This window comes from Callorhinus ursinus, unplaced genomic scaffold (genome assembly GCF_003265705.2).
Source record: "Callorhinus ursinus isolate GAN/ISIS: 27379988/994484 unplaced genomic scaffold, GSC_fseal_2.0 scaffold5, whole genome shotgun sequence".
NCBI lineage: Eukaryota > Metazoa > Chordata > Mammalia > Carnivora > Otariidae > Callorhinus > Callorhinus ursinus.
Window position 1 is genome coordinate 35,576,221 of NW_027397067.1, and position 12,663 is coordinate 35,588,883.

The window sequence follows — 12,663 nt, forward strand, 5'->3', positions numbered from 1 at the left end:
GGAGAGAATGTGATCAGGCAGGAGACTAGAACAAAGCCATACACTAGTGATTTAGGGTATATTTTGATCTGTTAGAAGAAACTGTACCCTAAAATTTTAAAGAGAGAACAACTTATATATATATGCCAAAAATAAGGGTAACTACTATGAAGGGATAAAATATGACTCTAAAAATGAAAAATAAAAAATGTTTTTTTTTTTTAAAAAAAGGGATTGATAAGATGTTGGTTGAAAAAGGGAAAAAGAAAAATAAAAAAAAACAGTCAACAAAAATTAACTTTGATGAAATGATGGATCATGGTAAAAAAAAAAAAAAAAGCCATGAATCTATGTGCAGTATTCCCCTAGCGCTGGAGTTCTCCCATTCTCCTTGATCGATCAACTTGGTCTTGGCTTGCTGGCTGTTTGTGCTGATCTTCTGGGGGAGGGGCCTGTTGCTGTGGTTTCCAAATGTCTTTGCCGGAGGCGGAATTGCCCCGCCCTTGTCTGTCCGGGCTAAGGAAGCTGCTCCGGTTTGTTCTCAGGAGCTTTTGTTCCCTGCAAGCTCTTGGTACAGCTTTGGAGGACCAGGGCAGAAATGGTGGCCTCCCAATCTCCACCCGGAGGAGCTGAGAACTCGGGGCCCCGCTCCTCAGTGTGTCCCCAGAGAAAAGCAGTCACTCCCGTGTCCCCGGTCTCCGGCCGCACTCCGTGCTCACCCGGCCTGTGATCGAGCGTTGCTATCTCTGGCACCCGACCCCGCACGGAGTCTCCAAACCCAGCAGATCCCTGCAGTGCGTTCCCGCACCGCTCCTCCCCGGGAAGGAAGGGGAGTCTCCCCGGATCTGCTGTTTGTTGGGTCCCTGCTCCGGGAGCCGTGCCCCGACTGGGCCGCAGATCACAGTTTATGGCAACCCCGAGCTGAGAGCCCGCGACTCTGCCTCGTCTCTGCAGCCGGCTTCCCCGTTCTGATACCTGGGAGCTCTGGCGCACTCAGGCACCCCCGGTCTCTCCGTGACCCCAAGGGTCCTGAGACCACACTGTCCCGGGAGGATTCCACCCCCCGCTTAGCCACTGCAGCGACGTCCCTCAGCGGAGCCGACCTCTAAAAGGTCCGATTTTGTGCTCTGCGGCTCTATCACTTGCCAGAAGCGGCCGGCGGTGGCCCCTCCCCCGCCGTCTATCCTCCCGAATATCGCCTTGGATTCACTTCTCCACACGTCCTACCTTCCAGTAAGTGGTCGCTTCTCTGTTCAGAGAGTTGTTGCTACTCTCCTGTTCGATCTCCTGTTGAGTTCGTAGGTGTTCAGAATGGTTTGATCCCTATTCAGCTGAATTCCTGGGACCAGACAAAATCTAGGTCTCCTACTCCTCCGCCATCTTGCTCCGCCCCCCATCAATTCTTATTTATATTGTTCATTTTGACAATATATCCCAGGCAGCCGTGCCACCTGATCTCCCTGCAATTCCTGTCTATAGTCAAACCTCTTCGCGATTTGAACTCCTAGAATAAACATTCAGCTTTTTGTGCTTAATTTTCCCTCCCAAGGTTTTTCCCTTCAGACCATTCTATTCAGTTTAGCTTTCTTACTCTTCCAGCACAAATTCTACTGTGGCTTTGTTCTTTGTGTTTTCCCCTCAATCCTCTTACCCAAATTGAGATCCTAGGACTCCCTCAGTCACAACACCCATCACTCTCAGTTGAACATTCCTGATTGCCCCTAGCTCCCACTGGTAGTCTTTTTTATGGTCTGTAATTTACAATTAAATACTTGGCTATATACTGAACTATTATTTGCTAAATATTTTGTACATGTGTCTCCTTCTCTCTTTTAAAGTATATATTAAGGTACTTGCAAATAGATACTGTGCAAAACAGAATAGTGTTGAAAACATAGGGAAACTTAATAAATAATGTTAACTGAAATGTAGAACTGGAAAGAGTAGTTTGATAGATGCCTTTATCAGATTTTACTTTCATACCTTAAGGTATTTTAATCCCTTTAATAGTCTTAACCAAAAATGATATTAAATAATAGTTGCAATCTATATATTTCATTCAAATTTATTCTCAGAATAGGGATTTTTTTGTTTTTGGTTTTTAGTTAATCTAATCATTTGGAATAAAATAATTTTATTTTTTTACTTCTATTTTTTGTACTTTCAAGTTTTTATTTAAATTCCAGTTAACATATGGAATAAAATAATTTAAAAAGTTACGAATCAGAGTGGAATTGTGAGCCAGAGTAGAAATTCATTTTAACATAAAAAAATAACTGAAGCAAATAGAAACATTACAAAAAATTTAAATGAAATCACATTTCAAAATATCTGAAGTAGTCACTCCATATTAATTTTCAAACTGTATTTAGAAATTTTTAATGTTAATACTCAATAGGTCAAATAAAAATCCAAATTATGGACTCAGATCTGGTCTATAATTACAATTTTCATGGGTTAAATGGTTTTATGAAGTTTGCAGAAGGGGTCCAATGGTCAGAGATTGATTTTAATGGACATATTAAAAGATTAATGGTATTTGTTAGTTTTTAAGGCTTATTTTAATTAGTCTTTATACCTCAGCATCTTGAATTAATCTAAGAATATTAACTGCTTATTACTTTCAAGAAGAGCAAAACTGACTATACTGCATATCTCCAAATTGTGCTGAAAAAGCACAACCCTTAAAAAAAAAAACAAAAAATAACTCCACTAAAATACTCACAAAGAAAACAAAACAAAAAATTCTTCCTCACTTAGGTTATAGCCAATATAAGTTATTTCTTCTCCTTAAGTCCAGAGCCAAAAACACATAATTCTTTGGGGCAAAAAAAACCCCAATTTTAGGTAAATATAAATGTCCAAATGCAATAGCTGCATATATATTTTTTATTATTGACACATGTTTAAATCAGCATTCATACCAGTTTCTTTGGCCCTAATATCATGCCTCTACTATATCCCTTCAAGTGAAATTAAATACCACTTAGTCATCTCTTCTGTAGGCTATATTTGATTAGTTCCTGCAGTTCCCCTTATAAATTCTATTTTCCTTTTTTAAGATTGTTTTGTTGCTCTCTTTTGGACCCTCAATGATTAACATAAGACCACTAAATTAAATTTCACTTCTTATGCCTAAGTTTCTATGTGCCAAGTTATTATATTAATTGACCCGATGCTCCAGGCTAGTCTTCATGAAATGGAATACATTATTGAGAAGTGAAAATCTTTTTCTCATTATAACAACTATTGGTTGGTTGATCTTTTTGTTCCAAAATTCATATTTGCTTATTCTTCCCACTGAGATTAATAGGACAAGAAATATTAATTATTAATCTGTAACATGTATCTATAGCTTTTAAATGGAGACCTCAAGCTTTTTTTAATTTTTAAATTTTTTTTTTTTGCATCTCTCTCACTCTCATTTCTCTTTGAGAACATTGTCTCATTATTTGAAATTCTCCTCTGTTTATCTTGTCTAGATTTTAAGCTCCTTGAAGGTAAGTTCTCTTGTTTACAGGGCTATGTCCAGAACTAAGCACAGACATGACAGGCCTTCAGGAAGCATTAGTTCAATGATGACAATGAATGAATATCTGGATAACTCAAATGACTCATTATCTCTTGACATGTAAAAAAAGAAGAAAAAAATTCATACAATTTGTTAATATTTATCGAGCACTACTCTGTGACTGGCTAAATAATCAGGAGTAAACAGAAATGAAATCATCTCTAGCTTTTGTGGACCTTCTGGACCTCTAATGGAAGATACAAAAATTACAGAAACAAAGACACAAATAAGTATAAACATAATATTGTAAGAAGTTTTCTAAAGGATGCTGTAAAGGAAAAAAAAGATTGGCATGCGAGATAAGATAGGTTTATTTAACAGTTTTTCCTTAATTTATTTGAATTTGCTTTACTATCTTGTTTAAGACTAAGCCAAAATCCTTAGTTATATAGTTATATTGAGATAATTTGTGATTTTTGATGCCATTCTGTTTAGCACTTTTGATCATCCTTATTTTGTTTTTAATTTGTCTGTATGAGTATACATGTATATCAGGCTCAATAAATTTTTTGTAGGGACAATTAACCATATGAGTTCTACCTGTAGAAAAATAATCATAGATCTCAGACTCATCTATTTTTCTATCATATTAAAACATCTTTCAATTCTGGGGTGCTTTGGTGGCTCAATCAATTAAATGGCCGACTCTTGATTTTGGCTCAGGTGTCGATCTCAAGGTCATGATTTGAGCTCTGCACTGGGCTCCACGCATGGAGGCTACTTAAAAAAAAAAAAAAATCTTCCAATTCAATACTTTAAGATTTATTTACCAAGGGTAACTATATATGAAATACCTTTCTAGTTTTAATTGTTCCTTTGCTATTTATGTTAATTTTGTGCAATATACATAGTAATGTCTTATCTTGTACACATACAGTTTTGTAATTTTTTCTTTAATGTATTACTTCAGGAAATATCTATGATGCTTAATATAAAGATATATATATTTCTTCAGACCAATTATAATTCCAAAGTTGTTTAAAACAGCAGCTAATGATATAGCATCTGTCTTAAATTGTACATAGGCCAATTGCAAATATTACATTCAAAGGCCTAGTGTCCATTTATCAGTGGTAGGAGAATGGAAATTCAGTGATGAGATTCAGGACAGCAGGGCAGAAGAGCTAAATCAGTTACTGTTAGAGAGGCACTTCATATAAAATGGAGAGCATATCATTATCACAGGTCTTGGAGAGAGAAGCCGGGTTATCGAGCCCCAGTGGAAAAAAAAAAAGGTTTAAAGTCCATGTAGGAAGACAATATTTTGGCACTTCTTGTTTGGTTGGTTGTTTTTATTTAGAAATCCAAGCCAAACATAGAGTAGGAGGGAAAAGTTGACAGATGATATTATATATATGTATATTACATACAATATAATTGTATGTAATTGTATATAATATACATATATGTATGTACGATATATATATATTGTATATACATGTATATGTATATATAATATACACCTGTATATATATGTATGTATGTATATGGAGGATTCTGCATGGAGAAGGCTAAGCCAGGCCACGAATGGATTCTCCTATTACGCACAACTTGCGTTTTAGAATTCAAGATGTATGCCTTCAAGCAAAGAGTAGGAAAGGAGCTTGGTCTCTGAGACACACAATAATTTCTCAGGTACCAGAAGAGACAAGTAGGTCCACAAAGTACCACGAACAGAGTGTTCACATCAACAACAAAAGTACTTTCTCATCTCATCCTCATGGTGTACTGAGATACCCATGTAACCAATAAAAGGCGCAAGGTTTGTAGGTACCACTTGATAAAATCAGGATTATGTTTGGCCTGGTAATTACAGCAGGAGACAAAGTCTGCTGGGTAGACTTTAAATTTCTAATACTTTTTTTTGTTTCAACTTTACTGAGTTATAATTGACACATAAAATTTAAGATATTTAAACTGTATGTCGTGGTGATTTGATATGTTTACATTGTGAAAAAATTCCCCTATCTAGTTAATTAACACACCTATCTCCTCACATATTTATCTTCTGGTGTGTGTGAGAGAGAATGTTTAAGCTCTATTCTTTTAGAATTTTTGTATAATTTAAATTCGACAATACAGTGTTGTCAACTATAGTCATCGTGTTATACATTCATCCTCAGAAATTATTCATCTTATAGCTAAAAGTTTGTACCCTTTTACCAAACTCTCCCTCTTTGTCCCACCCCCAGCTAACCACTTTTCTACTATCTATTTCTATCAGTTTGATTTTTTTAGATTTCACATATAAGTAATGTCATACAGGATTTGTCTTTCTCTGTCTGACTTATCTCACCTCACTTAATGCCCTCAAGGTCCATCCAGGTTGTCACAAATGGCAGGATTTCCTTCTCTCTCATGGCTGAAGGATATTCCATTATATATACATACCACATCTTCTTTATACATTTATCTGTTGGTGGATGATTAAGTTGTTTCCACATCTTGGCTATTATGAATAAGATGTAAACATAGGAGAGCATATATCCCTTTGATATCTTGTTTTCATTTCCTTTGGATATTTACCCAGAAGTGGGATTGCCAATCATATGGTAGTTCTGTTCTTAATTGTCTGAGGAACCTCTATATTGTTTTCTAGAGTGGTTGAACCAATTCATATCCCCATCAAGAACATCCAAATGTTCCTTTACCTCTTCATCCTTGCCAACATTTGTTAAATCTTGTCTTTTTAGTGATAACCATTCTAACAGCTGTGTGGTGATATCTCATTAATTTTGATTTGCATTCATAATGATTAGTGATATTGAGCATCTTTTCAAATAGCTGTCGGCCATTTGTACATCTTCTTTGGAAAAAATGTCTATTCAGGTCCCCTGCTCATTTTTAATCAGATTGTTTTATGCTATTTAGTTGTTCTTTATAATTTTGGATATTAATTCCCTATCAGATATATGATTTGCAAAGGAATAAAAGGCATCTAAATTGAAAAAGAAAGATAAAACTGCCTCTAGTTGCAGATAACATAATATATACAGAAAACCCTAAAGATGGCACACAGAAAAACCTTTTAGAAGTAATAAACAAATTCAATAAATTTGTAGGATATAAAATCAATATACAAAAATCAGTTGTATTTGCATACACTAATAATGATTGATCAGAAAAAATATATTGAGAAAACAATGTCATTTACAATTGCATCAAAAGAAATAAATTTAATCAAGGAGGTGAAAGATCTGTACACTGAAAACTATAAGACATTGATGAAAAATTGCAGAAGATACAAATAAATGGAAAGACATCCCTACACATATATTGGAAGAATTAATATTGTTAAAATGTCCATGTTACCCAAAGCAATCTATAGATTCAATGCAATCTTTGTCAAAATTCCAATAGCATTTTTCACAGAAACAGAACAAACAATCTTAAAACTTATATGGAACCATAAAAGAGCCCTGCCCCTGCCCCCTGCTTGCTCTCTCTCTCTCACACATAAATGAGTCTTAAAAAAAAGATTAGGGGCGGCTGGGTGGCTCAGTCGTTAAGCCGCTGCCTTCGGCTCAGCTCATGATCCCAGGGTCCTGGGATCGAGCCCCACATCGGGCTCCCTGCTCGGCGGGAGGCCTGCTTCTCCCTCTCCCACTCCCCCTGCTTGTGTTCCCTCTCTCGCTGTGTCTCTCTCTGTCAAATAAATAATTTTAAAAAAATAAAATAAAATAAAATAAAAAAAAGATTATATGTATTTTCATGGACTCATACATACAGGCATATATATATAGCTATAATATTATGCATACATTTTTGTTTTAATTTTGTCCTGACTACTATGCACTTAATACATTTGCCTCATGTATTTTGAAGATAAAAAACATAAGCTAAGTTTGTAAATAAACTAATTTCCTGAAGAAAAAAGTCATTTGTCTCCTAATGATTACTGATTTTCCCCATCTTTGTTTACATGAACTTAATATTATTCTTGAGAATCCAAACACAACTGCCTTGCTCTCCTACACTTTCCCATATTTATCTGTAGGTGAAACTAGTCGTCATAGCTGGACTACTTTTCTGATGCTGAGCTTGACCATTTCTCAACTGCTGCTTTTGATAAAAAACATAATCATCTGGGAAATATAAATGCAGTTTCTGGAGAGAGCTGAGTTCTTCTGAGAATGATTGCCTGGTGGGCCAAGTTCTGTCATCCAAACCTGACAGGCAGTTCACACTGGAATACGTGTTTAAGAGTGTGGGAATATGCAGACAGATTTTATCCTTTGTGTTTAACTTGGCAGTCTTTGTCCTCACTGCTCACTGCATTGTTTTAGAACAATGACATCTTCTTACATGATTCATATGACTAGGTTTTTAATAGAAAAACCTGTTGGTTTTCATAAGATTTGGGAAGACGAGGATGGATAGGGAGGCTGTTACAAAGTTTTTGTCCATTTTCAAACCAAGCGATAAATTTAAAAAGCTCTATGTCCAGTGTGAATCACAAATGGAGAAGTGCTGAAATGTGTTCAAATTAATTTTCTAGTGCAATGGAAAAACACAAGCACTGAAATATCAGCTTCTGCATTTTCTCTTTTAGCTCCCCAGAATTTCTCTTTTTAATTTACTGTCCACTAAACTCATTAATTCCAAATCCTTTCTCAGCTTTGTTGCCAAACATGGTTATGTTATCCAGATAAAGAAAAATACTGTAAGAAAGAATCAGGTTCTGATACAACATAGATGAAGCTTGAAGACATTATGCTAATTGAAATAAACTAGACACAAAAGGGCATCAATATTATCTGATTCCACCTATATGAGGTGCCTTAACAGTCTGATTTTGTCTTACATTCATAGAGACAGAGGTGGGACAGTGGTTGCGTGGGGCTAGAGGGTAAGCAGAATGGGAAGTTATTGTTTAATGATGCAGAGTTTCAGTTTGAGATGATACAGAAGTTTTGGGGGGTGGATAGTGGTGATGGTTACACAACAATGTGAATGTACTTAATGCCACTGAACCGTACACTTAAGAGGGTTAAAATGATAAATATTATGTATATTTTACCACATTGAGAAAAGAGAGAGAATAAAGGCATAAAACAAATGAAAACATTTTAGACTGTATTCTAATCCCCTAATTTTCAAGAAAGAAAATTTTTCTTATTTTTCCATCTTCTCTGTCTTGATAATTAAAACTTAATGGCCTTAATTGAATAAGTAGTAACACGCTATGTTACCAAGTCTAACATAACAGCAACAATAAATCAACAAAACCTACTTTGAGTTTTCCTAAGACTTCACTCTTTAAATAATGTATATCTAACAAAGTAAATTAGTAAGAATAAAAAGAACAATCTTTAAAAAAAAAAAAAAGAACAAGATGAATGTTGCCAGCATCAATTTTCCAACTTCCAGCTCCATTGTGTTTATAATGGGGCTTTCATGGAAAAATATTTGTGATCAATCCAGAAAAAGAGAAGATACAGAGAATGGTTTCTATGTGGCTGGTGGGCACTGAAAGAATGAGGGTCATTTGAAGAGCTTCTTGAAAGTTTTCCAAAGAAATTGGAATTTTATATGTTCCACAAGAAAGAGAACCTGTGCCAGCTTCCCCACATTACCCAGTGAGGTGGCACGCTTCAGAGAGAATATCTTTGTGGTGAACCTAGAGATGGTAGACCACAGTGTTGTCTCACAAGTGTCAGAACTGCCCAAGGTTAAGGGATAAGTGGATTTAAAGCACAGCATACCATTAGTGACCATGCAGAGAGATCAGATGTTCTTCTTTAAAGACTTAAATTTATTAGACCCACAATTCTGAATAGAAGTGATATCTGAGAGTGACAAAATCCAATTTCTCATAAGTCCAGAGAGTGAAGTTTTGGAGTGGTAGATTAAATCTAACTTAAAAAAATAAAAGGATTGTTACTTTTTTTTACTCTGTGGTAGAGTAAATTTTAGGGTCATTAAATGAGTTTACTTTTTCTTGAAAAAAAGTTATTAAACTTTAAAAAAAGTTCTATTTTATCATCTTGATGTCTGATAATACTTTGAAAAATAGATTTATCTTATTTGGAAATAAGCCACGAAATTTATGAAATACCATCTTAAGTTAGCTGCCTGCAAAGTCATAAATATGTTTGATGCTAAAGTGCAGTAAATTTCTATTAGACTAGTATTCTTTTTTTGGTATTATTTTCCTTCTGTCCTATGAATTGTTTTTTACCTGGCTTTACTGGTCTTCCTTGTTTTTATTTCTCATTTTATTGTAAGTTAACTCCAATCATTTTTTAAAAATATAGCAATATAGGGGCACCTGAGTGGCTCAGTTGGTTAAACGTCCTACTCTTGATTTCAGTTCAGGTCATGATCTTAGGGTCGTGAGATCAAGCCCTGAGTCAGGATCCATGATCAGCATGGAGTCGGCTTGGGATTCTCTCTCTCTCCCTCTCTGTCTACCCTTGCCTCCACTCACACAAGTGCCCACTCTCTCCCTCTCTCTCTCAAATAAAAAAGGAAATCTTAAAAAAAAGAAAATACAGCAATATAAATAAAAGAAAAATAAGCAAACATAAAGCAGTTTGAACTGATTTCCTTCCCAAATATTGTATCTGTTGGTATCTGCTTCTAGCAACAGTCTGATTTATATTCTCTGTATTTATATATTTCTCTGACATTCTGCTATCCTTTTAGTCAATGCTTTTCTTCCTTTTTACTTTTCAGTCATTATTATCAGATTATAAGTTTGCGAGTTTTTTTTTTAACTATTTACTTAAATGAGATTGTGCTATATTTAGTACTTTTCTTTTTGTAGCAACAAAAAAGAAGAGTAAATTGGATTTAAGTCTGGGCTTTACCACTTTTGAGCTCTATGACTCACAGGTTATTTAACTTCTCCAAGCTTTAATTTGGGATTTCTCAACCTATGGAACACTGGTTCCTTTTGTTCCATATGTTCAGATCTCAATGAAACAATTCATATGATGATATATATTTCCTATTTTTATTATAAATCTATATGTTAGTGCTGCTTGTTACTTTCAGTGTTAATAGAAAAATTAATATAAATATATCTTGAACAATTTGGATTATACTTTTAATTATCTGTTTACTGCCCTGAGATTCATTCTCTGTTTCTAATTGGTATTGTCTTATGAAAAAAATTATCCAAGTTTTATGAAAAAGAAAATTAATGACTTTAATATGTAATTTTTTTCTTTGTACCAATTGAATGGAAAATAATCATAGGATGTTAAGTGGAGAAAAAAAAGTTTTTTAGTCCTCCACAATAAGAAATGTGGTATAAAAATTAAATTTGCTGCACACAATAGTATAAGCATCTGAACTAAAAACAAACAAAAAGTTATCCTTCAACAATAGATACCATATTTAATTTCTGAAGCCTGATATAGTCAGCTTAACTATATGATCTTTTAAATTAAATTAATGTCAGCTTGAATATTACTGATTACATAGTTGTTTCATAGACATTTGTTTTAATAGTTACAAAATATTTATGTTCCAACAATTAAATCTAATTTTATCATTATATATATTTAAGTAACATGTTATGTAATTATTTACATCAGCCCTGGAAGTCAACTAGGATTTTTTTATTAAAAAGTACCTTAGTGTCCTCATCTAAAAATCAACCAAATACTCCCTTTCAGGGTTGTTGTGAGAGTTAAATGAGACATAATAAGCAAACTACACAAACTCATTCCCTTTACTTATTTATAAATATTACTTACTCCCTATGGCTTTTATTTCATTCTTTGTTTTCATAAGTAAAGTCAATATGAACAAAACCAAATGTAGAAAGAGATGTTTTTAAAATATTAATGTCATGCTCCAGATTAGGCTAAATTTTGGCATGATACAAATCCCCCAAGCCCTCAGTGACCTTCAGCAATGAAGGTTTCATTTCTCACCCCCTTGCCCAGCATAGGTTGACTGTATGTCTGCATTTTGCTGGGACTCAGAGGGTTGCTCTCACATGGAGAAAAAAAGGAACTGTGTAGGAAACAGTAGCTTCTGAAGCTTCTTCTTGGAAATGGCACCTCATGTCTTCTGTCACTGTATTGACCAGAGCAAGTTACACAGCCATCTCTGGCATCAGCGGGGCAGAGAAGTCTAAGCATCTTTTAAGGAGGGACACTCACATGAGGAGTTTCTAAAGAAAGACATCAAATATTTACATGATAATACAAGCTATTCCAGTTATTATAAGAGTTTATAATCTTGGCAAATGATAATAATAGAGCAAATCATCCCCTTGCTGTCTTATAGCAGTAATGGGAAGATAAAGTTTTAAATGACATATAAAAAGAGTTTAAGGATCTCAAAAAATAAAAAGCATGCTTTATAAATCAAAAGTTATAATTTCTCCTCAAATCCTTTTTTTTACTTTAAAAAATAATTAGCTTCATTGAGAAATAATTTATAGATATGAATGTTGAGTTTTATTTAATAGAAAATTACGTATAGATCATATTTTTCTAGATTTTACTTAGGTGAAAATTCTACCTTTAAAGTTTTAAAAGAGGTTCTTTTTTTGTTGTTTTTCTCTGGAATTAATGCTATGCATTCTAAGTTTCAAAGTTCAGGGATGATAAGATTAATTACTTTTAATAATCTTTTCTTTCTAGGATAAAACAATGAAAAACTCCTTGTATTATAATGGAATTATCCCAGGCTTTGGAAAATGGGACCATTGCTGGACCAGCATTCCTAGGAATCTCAAGGATACTCTAGTCAGTTATTAAAGATACCAACTCATAAGAATCTGGGGATTTCAGCATGGATTATTAATTTTTTTTGTTATTCATTTGAAACCTCTATAATGTTCTATTCAATTACCTTATAATTCTATTTCTTCCTGCAGACCAGCTTCCTACTAATTTATTCATATAAATTAATTCCTACTAATAAGTTTATATTGGACAACTGAATTTCCTTTCTATTCTTTTTTTTTTTTTTTTGCTGGATTTCTCTTTATTAGGGTCTTGTATCATAAAAGGAGATAATATCTTCCATAACAATTTTTAGAGGACCAAAGACTTTTTAATAATATTTCTGACATCTAAATCCAAGTTAACATATTTAATTAAATACCATGCCTTGGCTCATTAATTTAGGTGTAAAAATGAAACAAAAGT

The 12,663-nt window shown here is 34.2% G+C and overlaps 1 protein-coding gene across 4 annotated transcripts in view; it reads left to right on the top strand.

Annotated features, from left to right (window-relative positions):
• The window catches only part of CNBD1 (cyclic nucleotide binding domain containing 1), a 451,411-nt gene extending 439,137 nt beyond the window's left edge, over positions 1–12,274 (top strand). For all 4 annotated transcript variants that reach the window (XM_073892725.1, XM_073892727.1, XM_073892726.1 and 1 more), the window contains one exon: positions 12,154–12,274. In XM_073892725.1, the coding sequence (XP_073748826.1) occupies positions 12,154–12,270 (117 nt within the window). In that variant the 3' untranslated portion in view covers positions 12,271–12,274. The remainder of the gene's footprint in view (positions 1–12,153) is intronic.
• Positions 12,275–12,663: the final 389 nt, after the last annotated feature.